This window comes from Mauremys mutica, chromosome 16 (genome assembly GCF_020497125.1).
Source record: "Mauremys mutica isolate MM-2020 ecotype Southern chromosome 16, ASM2049712v1, whole genome shotgun sequence".
NCBI classification, from domain to species: Eukaryota; Metazoa; Chordata; order Testudines; family Geoemydidae; genus Mauremys; species Mauremys mutica.
The window spans coordinates 5,774,999-5,788,693 of record NC_059087.1 but is presented as its reverse complement, the minus strand read 5'-3'; the positions used below and the strand labels follow the sequence as shown (position 1 = coordinate 5,788,693).

The 13,695-nt window shown below is 46.3% G+C and overlaps 1 protein-coding gene across 13 annotated transcripts in view; it reads right to left on the bottom strand.

Annotated features, from left to right (window-relative positions):
- ATXN2 (ataxin 2) overlaps positions 1-13,695 on the bottom strand; it is an 83,701-nt gene that overhangs the window by 59,150 nt on the left and 10,856 nt on the right. For 7 of the 13 annotated variants that reach the window (XM_044989561.1, XM_044989563.1, XM_044989570.1 and 4 more), the window contains exons 1-2: positions 12,942-12,964; positions 1,829-1,865 (exon numbers count right to left, since the gene is read on the bottom strand). In XM_044989561.1, the coding sequence (XP_044845496.1) occupies positions 1,829-1,865; positions 12,942-12,949 (45 nt within the window). In that variant the 5' untranslated portion in view covers positions 12,950-12,964. Of the gene's footprint in view, positions 1-574; positions 707-1,828; positions 1,866-12,941; positions 12,972-13,695 lie in introns of those variants that run through there. The other 6 variants (XM_044989567.1, XM_044989566.1, XM_044989564.1 and 3 more) reach the window with 4 other exon arrangements.

The window sequence follows — 13,695 nt, the reverse complement described above, 5'->3', positions numbered from 1 at the left end:
TCCTGTAGACAAGGGTAAAACACAAAATTCATTAATTCACAGGTTGACTCAATGCCAACAAAGGAATTAAGCCATCCAAAAAACCTCAAACCCCTCCCAAACATGCTCTGCTATCATTGCCCTCCAGTTTAAGGCTACGGGCTGTTGGTGCAAATACCTCAACTGCCACCCAAGAAAGAGAGCTGCTTTAGCTAAAAGCCTGTTGATATACCTTCTTCCCCCCCCCCCCTTCGCCCCCATTTCAGGGACTAGCTAACAGACCCAGGTTTAGGGTGACCAGATAGAAAGTGTGAAAAATCAGGACGGGGGGGTGGGGCGTAATAAGTGCCTATATAAGTAAAAGCCCCGAATATCAGGACTGTCCCTATAAAATCAGGATATCTGCCCACCCTACCCCAATCATATTAGCAGCAGTTAAAAGTATCAAATTACAAATTGCCAAGACAACTACTGAACATATTCTAAATAAACCAAGACTAGATTTACAATCGTATCAAAATCTAAGATCCTAGGCTAGGCAATCTAACCAAGTATCAAGCATGATGCTAGATTTGTTGGATTTGCACTTGCATACATTAAGTGATGAGAATGTGCGCATGGTGCGACATCTCTCCTCTCTCCCTGCCAGCTTCATTCTTGTGAGCCAACGGATGCTGAAACAGATGAATACCCCATCATATTTTGAGCTTGTCAACTGACAGCATCTCTTTTAGGCTGTGTCAAACTGTTCAGCTTAATCTAGTTATGCCTATGTATTGAAGTACATGTTTTGTGACATCACCCATTGTTCTTAGAAACCATCTTTAGAGGCACATACTTCAATATTTGTTAGTGTGGGTGATTTAAAGACATCAAACACAAAATATTTTGTTTAGCTTTAGCCTCTCAGATAAAGTATATGAAGTTTGAAGGGACAAGGGAAAATTGTGTACTAAACTGTTACTATAAAGGCACTTTTCTATCTGTAAAAATGATGCACCAGGTATAGCAATTTCAAGTCGCCCTCTCCCCCTACAGAAAAAAATTAAACAATTTAATTGCCCTTAAAAACTAGCACCATATCAAAGTTACATACATACATGCTTTTAGGGAAGGGCTTATCAAAGGTGTCTGAAGCAAGGTTTAACATAATTTTTGTTTCGCTAGAACTCCAAATGTGTAAAACTATATAAACTATGCTAATTTGTAGAACATTTTTCAGAGTTGTATGGAATTTGAAATAACCAAAACTAAACTAAACTGCCAGTTTAAGAGACAATTAGCCCAACCTTATAAATAGTGCTAAAACATTTGTTGCTTTTGTTCAACTGAATGTCTTATACTAGCTTTAGACTTCTCTACTTAAGGGAGGGACTAATATTACAGGCCTCAAATAGGAACAAATATGCAGCCATTGCCATGAGTAACACCTATATATGTACTACTATACATGTGTACGGTACAGTTGCCAAGAATATATAGAAAATAGATTTACACAGCCACAGTTCTATATTTTGTAGGTAAGTGCTTTGTTGGGGAGACTACTAATATTAAATGAATGCAAGGCCGTGAATTTCAAGAGAGTCACTCAATGTTTGACCAAGTGTTTCCTAACAGTGTCTGTGAAAATGGCTAGAATATCCATAAAGGTATTAAAAACCAAGAGAGATTTGACAATTAAGACAGTTTACTGTCTGCTGTTCTCAAATTACCTCTCTACACTGAACCGAAATATTAGAGATTTAAGTTTATTTCCCTGAAACAAGAGTTGAAATTTTCAAGTTATTAGATATTAAATTTCCATGCAAATCAAGATAGTACTATGAGAAACAATGAAATATGTACTTACTGTAGGCGGAGGCGGCCCTTTGCCACTGCTGCGACCTCTGAAATTATTAAATATGTATCAGATTCAACAAAAACAAGACAATAAGATTGCTGAAATTAGACATCTCTTGAAATCAAGTATTCAGGGAAACTGGTTGAGTACAGAAAACCTACCCAGATTACTGGTGTTGAAGAGAAAAATCAATCTCAAAGAGCAAAAAGTGTTTTATCCCAATAAAGTTTCCCTTACATCTTTTTTAAAAAGAACAAAAGCAGAGATAAATGTTAAAAATCTTAAAAAGACACCATTTCTACATCTACAACAGACCAAGGAACATAGCAGTGAAGGAACACTTCTAAAGCAATTTCACTTTAAAGACGTGTTACCTCTTAAATACTAGCCCTTTTCATACTAAAGTTGTCATGTATTTATGACCAAGTGCTATGTGTCACAAAGGTAATTACCTGATGTTTCAAGTTATAGAGTCAAGTACCACTGCAGAGTCATAACTGAGAACACTAACATGTACGTCCAGAAAGAGAAGTGGCAACTTTATAAGCAAATAAGTGTGAATTATAGCATCTTTATTCTACTAAAAGGTGCTGATACCATAGTACTTTAGAATAAAGCATATCAATATTACAGATATTACACATGTATCTAAAATTGTAAAAAAGTTTTCGTATTTAATAAATTTGATTTTGAAACAGTATGATCGCAAAATGCATGTGCACATGAGAATAGTGTTCTGGTTTCATGTTAAGCCATAACTTTTGCATTTCTGACTTCAGACTTTTAATTTCACATAATATAACATTTTTTGCATTTTAATTTGATCATCTTGTCTCCTCCCATCCCAAAGAAAAATTCTAGGGGCTATTTAGATTAGAGGAATTTGAAAGGCACCTTCTTTCTGTGGAGATCCCAAACTCAGAAAGGGTTCTTCATTCTAAAGTACATACAGCTTTCAATCCTGAATCTGTTTCTGCACGGAAAACTGTATGAGGTGAGAGATAAACTATGAAGACACTGTCAGTAGTAAAATAAACTGGAACGCCTAACATTAACAGTGCAAAGTATGAGTTTCTAAAATGTTAGCATTTGGTTTTCCATAAATAAAAAAGGATCTGAATAGCCATTCTGAAAATCTGGTACTACAATATTGGGCAGTTCATTATATAAGAGTCAGAAAGCAATTTGATATACTTAAAAATGAGAAAGACTTTCACCCTTCCAAAACTAAAACAAAATCCAGAACAGCTGACCATTTTTTCTTCAAACACTTACAAAAAAAATAAAGGCCAACGTCAACTACAGAAAATTTCAGGCCCAAAACTAAAGCTTAAGCAACCCAAAACAAGGGATTATGGAAGTGTCTCATAGCTGTAGCAGACACTACCAGGCACTAGTCGTAAGACAGAATCTGTGTTGCATGAGACCTGCATAGCAGTAATAAGCACCTCTATAGTGCTTTTGAATTACACTCAAATTACTTTACAAAGTGATATAAAGCAAAAGATGTTCATATGTAGGAAAAGATCTACATTTCCAACATTAAGAAAATAGCTGACTGAATATTAGCCCTTCTGAGTCCATGTGTTTACCTTTTATAGAGCTGCATAAAAAAAAAATGTGAAAGAATTTGCAACTATCTGAATAAGGACTTGTCTACATAGGGAATCTGGCTGGAATAGCTATTCTGCAATAACTCCTCATGTGGACACTTGTTTAAGGCTTGTCTAGGCTACAGGGACTACAATGGCCTATAGTACTGCTATTATGCCACCATAACCCCATAGTATAGATGCAGCCTACAGTGACACGAGTGGTGGTAGCAAGGCTGATAGAAGAATTCTTCTATCTATCTAGTTGCATCTACACCAGGGGTTAGGTCACCATAGCTATAGCGCTCAGGAGTATGAATTTTTCACATCTCTGAGTGATGTAGCTATGCCAATCTAAATTTAACTGTAGACCAGGCCTTATTGTCCATACAGGGAGTTATTCCAGAATAGCTGTGGCACTTTAGAATTCACATCGTCTTCTTCCAGAATAACTTCCCCATGTAGACAAATCTTAAATTCCTAGTGCCAATTTAGAGGTATCAGCACACAAATAATTTTCCAACTGTCTTATGTATTCAATATTTGGCATATTTTAGCATTTGAAGAATGAGATGTTCTGCATCGGAATATATTGTGTGAGTTGTATAAATATATCTTTCTGAATCATATTAATAGTCCCTTCTAACCTTGAAGTCTGTGTTAGACCAATTGCACATATAACCACACAAAAATCACAAATACTGGTGGTCCTACAAATAAGTGGAATTACACATTTCCTGAAAAGTGATACTGAATGGAATGGTAACTGCTCATGAGTAGCCCTACAGGTCCATCACTGTGATAAAAGGTCACAGATTCAGTGTTTTTTTCATCTGTCCAAGACTTCTCTTTGTATTAACAAGAAGAAGGGGAACAGGAAGACTCTGAACTGTCGGCTGTCCTGTTTAAAATATAAGCTTCTTGAGCAGCAGTTCTCAACCCATGGCCTGCTATGGCCCAATCAGCACACAGCTGCAGCCCATGTGACATCCTCAGGACTATACAGGTAGTATACCTATTGTGTGGATGCAGCCCACATAGCACATAGAGAGCTGCATATGTGGCCCACAGTGGTAAATAGGTTGAGAACCACTGTTCTTGAAGCATGACTTCATCCACCTTTCTGTTTTACACAGCCTCATGCATACTGATGATGCCCCATAATTAGTAATAAAATACAGGTCATTCAGAAGTCAAGCTGCCCAATTAGTTTTCAGAAGTCTAGTGAAACATAAACCAAGTAAATACAAGTTTATTTGCATGAGTTCTCTGCCTCTCCATTAGCATCACAGCTTTCTGCAAAATAGTGCCACACACTCTATTTTGAGCTTTGGTTACAAGTAGCTGACTAGGTTAATTACTTGTCAAACTACATGCTATAGCATGGTGAGCTGTCCATGTTCCTGTAACATAGGAACATCCATCTGAGCCACTCATGCAGAAGGCAAAAAAGTGATGTAATCAGAGGTGAGAGCTCCATGAAAGAAGATGTAGTTGAGTTTTCATTGTGCTCTATTACACGAATGTTCAAAACATTTAACTTTTAAGCATTACAGAAAAGTCAAGACAGCTGACTCAACCAGTCTCAAAGCAGGCTAGAAATTAGCTTGGAGATTCTTCACTGGACTCTCTTTTGTTGGTGTCAAAAGTCATTTCAGTAACCTACATGCCTCCAACGTTAGATATAAAAGTGACCATCACAAATGAAAAGATTACAAAATCACAGTTTTATTCTAGTGAGAAGCGCTTCTTAGCCTACAAGCTTTTAGGATGCTGGACTGAGCAAAATGGTTGCAGTTTTTCTTAATATTTTCAGTGTGTGCAAGGTTTTGAATTCCACATCTGCTGCAGCACTTCCATTAACAAAGTTACCGTTTTTTCCTTTGTTTCTGTAGCAATGGCCCTCAGCAACAATTCTCTTTGTCCTCACTAGCAATAATGTCTCAAATTCTAAATTGGTTCAAGAGTTAGGTTAACTTTGGGGTTTTCACCTTCTGCATTATGAGCTACTAGAGATCTTTCTGAATCTTACTTCTTGTTTTCAAGCTACATCTTAAGTCCTACAGAATAGAGGGGGGAAATCACCAAGATTTTAATATCATTCTGTTTATATCTTGCAATGCAACCAGAGTGGTACATGCCTTCTGAAAGAGGCCAATCAACTTGATGTTTCTATCCCAATAAGAAAAGGCTCAACCTCAAAACATCCTTGCTGAAGTACAATAAAGAATATTCTGAGCCATTATAATTTATTATGTTCATAATACCCAAGAGCATACTAGATTTTAACTAAACAGAGAGATATAGATTGATGGTAAACTCTTTGGGTCAGAGACTGAGACATAACCTAAAGGAACGTAACAATCAGTAAGGGCAGGAGGTGGTGAGAAGGGAAAGCAATCACAGCGATCACCATGCAGACTGTCTAAGCAGTGCACATCCTGACTGTTCAGCTAAGTTTCTAATGTAATAGATTATTACTCACTTCTTGTGGGCACTGCAGAAGTGAGGTTAAGGAGGGATTTGAATAAGAGGGTAGCAGCTGGCAGACCAAACTTGGAAACCATTCCATGCATGGTGGGGGAGCAAAATCACAGATAAAGGCACAGACGTTGTCTGTTAGAGTACGTGTCTCACAAAAGAAACAATTTAAGCCATTATTTTGTAGGAAGAGCGCCAAAATAGCAAACTTCTCATATCAAGCCGATATTTACATTATGGGTCTGTTGTGCTCAGAATTCACATTGAAAATTCAGACTGTTACAAAAAGGTATCCCCATGTGTGAAATGGTAAGTAAGTTTTCTTGGTAAGTAAGTTTTCGAGGTTTATAAAAGCTAAATCATACTATTTATAAATGCTACACAATTATACTTCAGTTATCACCTAACCATCAAATACAGTATTAATATAAAAGACAAGCAGAAAGCCATTCCTTTAAACTATTTAAAGTGTCAACTTTTATATATTTTTCTAGTTAAAAAGACAAACATACAAAGAACACATGAATATTTAAAGAAAGGGAACTTAGTTTTCCAACAATATACATAAAGTCTCATGATTCTTCTCCAAATGGAATATTTTTGTTGGTTGCATTAATTTTGCTATACAAGACTGAACATAAGAAATAGCTCCACATATATGCTGCATTTAATGGAAACAGCTAGCGCAGAGAGTTTAAAACAAGCAACTGCAAACTACAATTGTTAAATTCAACAGAGCAAAGAGAAGACTTTTGGGGGCATCAATTAGTATTACTAAGGCTTCGAAGACGGTATATGGGATGAGTTGGCTCCAGAACACTTTCCCTACAAAATAATTTGCCTAGAAACTGTAAACCAGTTTCTTGTATTGGAGAAATACCTTAACAGACAAGTATACTTTTTTTTTCAACAAATTCTCTCAGGCCCGGTCTACACTACAAAGTCAGGTCGATGGTGTCACCTTGTGTCAACCTATTCTTGCATGCGTAACTGCCTTCATCTTCTGAGAACCTCTACAAAAGTTTATCTACCTCATTTCAGGTTAGCATCTTGCAAAAGCAGACTGTCTTTATACAAATGTTTGTGTACCACAGATGCAAAGTTAAAAATCCTACATGAAGTATTAAAACAAGATTTTCAGAAGATTTTCTACAATACTGTCTACTTCAGAGGTGGGCAAACGACAGCCCGCGGGATCGTCCTGCCCAGCCCCTGAGCTCCCAGCTGGGGAGGCTAGCCCACAGCTTCTCCTCTGCTGTCCCCTCTGCCCCGAAGCCACAATGCGCTGCTCCTGCTGGGCTGTGCAGCTTGCACCCACCCACCTCCCAGCCTTTCCAATAAGCCAGTCCTGCCGCTCTGAGAGGCATGGTAAGGGGGCAGGGAGCAGTGGGGTTGGATAAGGGGTAGGAGGTCTTGGGGGACAGTCAGGGGACAGGAAGCAGGGGGCAATTGGATAGGGGCGGGGGGTCCCGGAGGGTGGTCAGGGGACAGGGAGTGGTTGGATGGGGTGGAGGTTGGGGGGGGGCAGTCAGGGGACAGGGGGTTGGATAGGCGTGAGAGTCAGGGGGCGGGGATCTGGGCAGTCAGCGGACAGGGAGCGGGGGGGTTGGATAGGGGGTGGTCAGGGGACAAGGAGCAGGGGGGGGTTGGATGGGTTGGGGGCTCTGAGGGGGGCAGGAAGTGGGAGGGGGCGGACAGGGGGCGGGGGCCAGGCTGTTTGGAAAGGCATAGCCTTCCCTGCCCAGCCCTCCATACAGCTTTGCAACCCTGACATAGCCCTCGGGCCAAAAAGTTTGCCACCCCGATCTACTTAATGCAAAACTCCTATTCTTTTAAAGTACACTTAACTCCATATTCACTGTAAATAAACAGTGAACATTAGGTCAAAGTTACAGCTCAGTAACATATCAGTTTTTATATACCTCTTATATAAAGTAGGAAAGTTGATATAAGAGGCACTGAAGAGCCTTCTTTGCATAATTGTTGCAATCACAACCATTCATGTTGTCAATTGCACTTTCTAGAAAGTATGACTCAAACATCACACAGATAATTGTTTATTAACATTAATAGCAATCTACAATTAAGAGTTACGTGTAGGTTACAAGTTAGTTATTCTGTTTGATAATTTAACAGTGTTACATTAAGGCAATATTGGGTTACTAACTAATTTGATGTAGATTGTATTATAAACTTGGACACCACAGAAGATTATGTAATCCTGGAAAATATTTTACACACATAGTGCCCTCCATCCAAGGACCTCCAAGTGCTTTAAAACGGTACGTTAAACCTTGAAGTAGCATTGAGAGATAAAATAGGAAATTATCCTAATTTTGCAGTTGAGAAAAGTGAGGAACAGAGAAATTTAGTAACTTACCCTAAATCACACAAATCAACACCATCAGGCACCTTACACATACAACAGCCGACCTTTCCCTAAAACAGTTACTAACACGATGTACAAAAATGAAGAAGTTACAGGTATTCAATGACACCAAGGGAATGATTACTATATCATGAAATGGTTACTATGACGAGGTGAAGGCTTCTAGTCAACTGAGCTCACTACTAAAAGTGTGCATGCACACAAGCACAGAGGACAGTAAGTAAGCTTTTTAGGGTAGAGAAAGTGGCGGTTTAACTTTGACTCTGGCAAAACCAGTATGCATTTCAAAAGAAGCCACCACAATAATATCTAGGAGTTAGCATACACTAATATTCTCAACTAGTTCTGTCCAGGTGTGACAACCATTCTTCCTCCTGCTCTTGGTTTACACTTTTTGGTGAGACTACTGAAAAGTGAAAATGACTAACCTACTTCATTGCCTACAAGGAAATTTGATAGAGGACAATTAGCATTAATGGTGAAAGGGGAGTTTTCAATCATTTCAGCTTTAATTGGTTCATAAGCAAGGAATTTTTAAAATACTTTTAATTTGCATCCCTTTAAAACTGAATGTTCAACATAGTTAGGCAATTGATCAAGATGCTAAAGTACTGAAAAATAGTTTTCTACAAAAGTAGACTGCAAAAAGAATGAGGAGCACTTGTGGCACCTTAGAGACTAACAAATTAATTTGGGCATAAACTTTTGTGGGTTAAAACCCACTTCAACGGATGCATGTAGTGGAGTATACAGTAGCCCATGAAAGCTTATGCCCAAATTAATTTGTTAGTCTCTAAGGTGCCACAAATACTCCTCATTCTGTTTGCAGATACAAACTAACACGGCTACCACTCTCAAAGTAGACCCTGATTTAAAAGATTGTTTTAAATAACTTTACCTGAGGACAAAAATATTGATATTTCCTCGCAACAACAACATTTTCCTTTGGATGGTGCCTCTTGATGAGATTGATGCAACGGTTTATGATTAAACGAGAGACGCAGAATAACTACATTTATATTTGGATAAAACTGAACCGATCATCAAAATATAATTCGAGAATGTTTGGCTAGCATGCTGTAGCTGTAAGCTGTAATTTGTCAGGTCTGTATACAGTGTCTGTATTTTTTGTAATATTTTTTAAGCAGTTGGACGGAGGATACCAACAGCATGTTATGTCCGTATATGCCATATTCCACATATACATACCCTAAATAAGCATGGCATTTAACACATTTGCCCATTTGTGAGACACATCTGCTTCTTTTAATGCACCTTTTCGAGGTTTTTTTTTTTTAAATATTCTTACTGAGCGGCTGCTAATCCCCCATCCAAAATGCATACAAATCTTTATCTTATACATAAGGGTAGTTATAGCAATCATCAAGTAAGTAAAGCAAGGAAGCATTCCACCCCACTGTCAAAAGAGAAGCAGGTGCTTGTCCTTACTAATTTCTACAGTTATAAATGTTATGCCTCCAATAGCTCAAATGAGCTTTATGGACAAATTTCAACTCCTAAAATATGACTACCCATGCAAAACAACAGCATCTCAAGAATGTATTATGCATGTAAACATTATGGAGTGGTAAGTAATAAAAATGTTAAGAAACCAGCTTAGCACAAGGAAGAAAATTTAATTTTAAATTTAATACCAAGGCACAAAGATTGTAAAACATATTTTTTAAAAAATAAGCTTGTTTTTAAACTCTGCACACAAACAGAGCATACATACAAATTTGCAGCATGAGGTAAATTTTTAAAAAACACTGATAATCCAAAATTAAGATTTTTCTCTTAAACTAGCAGTGGGAGTGTTTTAAAGGTGCTTCATTCAGACCCTTGGCAAGACTTACAGTGAGAAAGAGTCTCATAATTTTACAGGACCCTTCATCTAGAAAGATCTCAAAGTGCTGTGCAGGTTACATAAACAGAACATCAGTTAACTGTACCCGTAACAATTTATCCATTTGAAACCAAAAGGATAACATAGGTAGGGAAAATGTAATTGCTTTAGTTGGAATTTGACCAGGAAACATGGAAACATGAAATGACACCCTTTCTCTTGCACACGCACACACGCACAAAAGGGTTCACACCCCCACTAAAATTTCAATGGAGGAATGTTGAATGTAAGAAATCACTTCAGTAAACTGCTCAAAGTGTTAATACATTCTTAGTTTACATTGTTCTTTTCATCCTAGATCTTTTCCCCCACACTTTGTTCTGTTGACTGGTAATGAAATGAAATCCTCCTTTCAGATGTGTCCCACAACAGTCGTCTAGTATATTTTGTTTTACTGCTAGCACACAGAACTTGAACAAGAATAGAACTCCCAAACTGGAGTGCAATGCAAGAAGGAAAACTTTAATAGCAAGTACCCTGATAGACCAGGAACTCCAAACTGGAAACATTATGCATGGATCCCTCGGGATACCAGAAAGTCTGCATGGTGGGGCTGGGGAGGTGACAGGGGCAAGCACAACTAAAGAGTGGAACCCTTTTGAATGAAGAAGAATTGGGAGCATATCTTTGCCCTGAGAACCATACCCAATCATCAAGCAAAGGAGAGCAGCTCTGATATAGGGTCATGAGTAGGGAGCTTACTGCAGGGAGAGTCTCAGTACCATCAGTGGGCACTGAGAACACCTGACACCTCCCACCAGTGAGAAACGTCTTTACATTACGAACTTGGATGGCATTTCACGACATGAGCAAGCGCGCTCAAACCCCTCTTCTCCTCTGCAGGGGCTAACGTTAATCATCTTCACCTGCATCGGCAGACTTGGAGACTTTCGCCTGCTAGGGGCACTGCCCACCCGGCGGGGACGCGCCGCCTATTGCGGTGCCAGCCCCGGGGCTGAAGCAGACTCACTACGCGGGTCTCAATAAAACGCCTATTTCGAAAATAAAATGGTCACCTCTGTACCGGCGGCAGCAGCGCCGGCTGCGGGCAGGGCGCCCATTCGCTGGGCCGGGGCCTCCTTCCCCCACCCCCGCAGGTGGGGGGTTAGTCCCCGCCTCCCGCCATCGGGACCCGCCCGCTGCCCGCCGGCAAAGCGATCCCCGAGCCCTCACCCGGCACCACGAGCGTCCTCCGCGAGCCGGCCTCGGCTTTGCTGCAGCCTCGGCCTGGGAAACGGAGGCCTAGCAGCGGCTGCTCCACTGCGGAGCCGCCAGCCCCCGAGCCGGCTGCCCCCCCGCGGTGCCAGGGCCGGGTGCCCCTTCACCCGCGGTGCCAGGGCCAGCCCCCCCCCGGGCCGGGTGCCCCTTCACCCTCCCCCCCCGCGGTGCCAGGGCCGGGTGCCCCTTCACCCTCCCCCCCCCGCGGTGCCAGGGCCGGGTGCCCCTTCACCCTCCCCCCCCGCGGTGCCAGGGCCGGGTGCCCCTTCACCCTCCCCCCGCGGTGCCAGGCCCAGCCCCCCACAGGGCCGGGTGCCCCTTCACCCTCCCCCCCCCGCGGTGCCAGGGCCGGGTGCCCCTTCACCCTCCCCCCCCGCGGTGCCAGGCCCAGCCCCCCCCCGGCCGGGTGCCCCTTCACCCTCCCCCCCCCGCGGTGCCAGGCCCAGCCCCCCACTTGGCCGGGTGCCCCTTCACCCTCCCCCCCCCCGCGGTGCCCGGCCCCGGCCCCCTCAGGGCCGGATGCCCCTTCACCCCCCCCCGCGGTGCCAGACCCCCCCCCCAGGGCCGGGTGCCCCTTCCCCCCCGCGGTGCCAGGCCCAGCCCCCCACAGGGCCGGGTGCCCCTTCACCCTCCCCCCCGCGGTGCCAGGCCCAGCCCCCCCCAGGGCCGGGTGCCCCTTCACACACCCCCCGCGATGCCAGGCCCAGCCCCCCACAGGGCCGGGTGCCCCTTCACCCTCCCCCCCGCGGTGCCAGGCCCAGCCCCCCACAGGGCCGGGTGCCCCTTCACCCTCCCCCCCGCGGTGCCAGGCCCAACCCCCCCCCCTGGCGGGGTGCCCTTTCACACACCCCCCGCGATGCCAGGCCCAGCCCCCCACAGGGCCGGGTGCCCCTTCACCCCCCCCGCGGTGCCAGGCACCCCCCACAGGGCCGGGTGCCCCTTCACCCTCCCCCCCGCGGTGCCAGGCCCAGCCCCCCACAAGGCCGGGTGCCCCTTCACCCTCCCCCCCGCGGTGCCAGGCCCCCCCCACAGGGCCGGGTGCCCCTTCACCCTCCCCCCCGCGGTGCCAGGCCCCCCCCACAGGGCCGGGTGCCCCTTCACACACCCCCCGCGGTGCCAGGCCCCCCCCCACAGGGCCGGGTGCCCCTTCCCCCCCCCCCCCCGCGGTGCCAGGCCCCCCCCCACAGGGCCGGGTGCCCCTTCACCCCCCCCGCGGTGCCAGGCCCAGCCCCCCATAGGGCCGGGTGCCCCTTCACCCTCCCCCCCGCGGTGCCAGGCCCAGCCCCCCATAGGGCCGGGTGCCCCTTCACCCTGCCCGGCCTCTCCCACGGACTAGACCCACCCACCCAATCGCTCCGCTCCGCAGCCTGCCATAGGCCGGAGCGGCCTAGCAGGGAAAGGGAGTCAGCGCCCGGCCCGCGCCGCGTCCTCTGTCGCCCCCCCTCCCCTTCAGGCCCGGGGGCCGCTGCAGGCCCGCGCGGAAGCGCTGCTCTGAGGCCCGCTCTCCCCGCGCCCAGCCCCGCGCCCCAGACCCACCTGCCCATGTTCTGCCGGCCGCCGCCGCCGCCTCCCCCCGCTGCTGCCGGGATGCCGGGGCCGCCGCTGCCGCCGCCGCCGCCGGGGGGTTTGCGGTTGTTGCCGGTGGCCTGGGCCGCCTGCTGCTGCTGCTTGAGGGACATGGCGAAGGGGCCGGGCCGGGTGCGCGCCGGGGCCTGCTGCGCTCGCTCGCTCGCTCGTTCGCTGCTCCGGAGCCGCCGCTGTCTCGGCCGGTTGCTCCCAAACAGTGTGAGCCGGGCCGGGCAGGGAGGGGGAGCGCGCGGGCAGCGGGGCGCGGAGGGATCCGGCGGGGGGAGGGGAGGCGCGCTGCGTACCTGCCCGCCCAGCCCTGCCCGCCGCCTGACAGCGCCCCGCCGGGCGGCCGCGCCCCGCCGCGCGGCCCGCGGGACCCGGCCGGGGGCGTTCGGGAGCCCGGCTCCGCTCCGATCCGCCGCCGGGAGCCTCCCCGCGGCCGGACTCTTTACGGGAAGTCGGAAGGGTCTGAGCGGGGAAGCGGCGGGTGAAGGGGCGGCCGGGGAGCGAGCGCCGGCCGGGACACGTGAGGCGGCCGGGGACGGGCCCAGGGACACCGGCCTCCCCCACCTTCTGCGGGGAGGTGGCTCCGCACGGCCGCGCCGGGGGGCGGGCTCCCGGCCTGGCCGCTGGCGCGTTCCCCGCCGGGCTGTGCGGCCCGGCCCCCGCCCAAGCGCCCTTCAGCGCCGCCTGGCCGAGCCGCGGGGGGGACGCTGCTCCC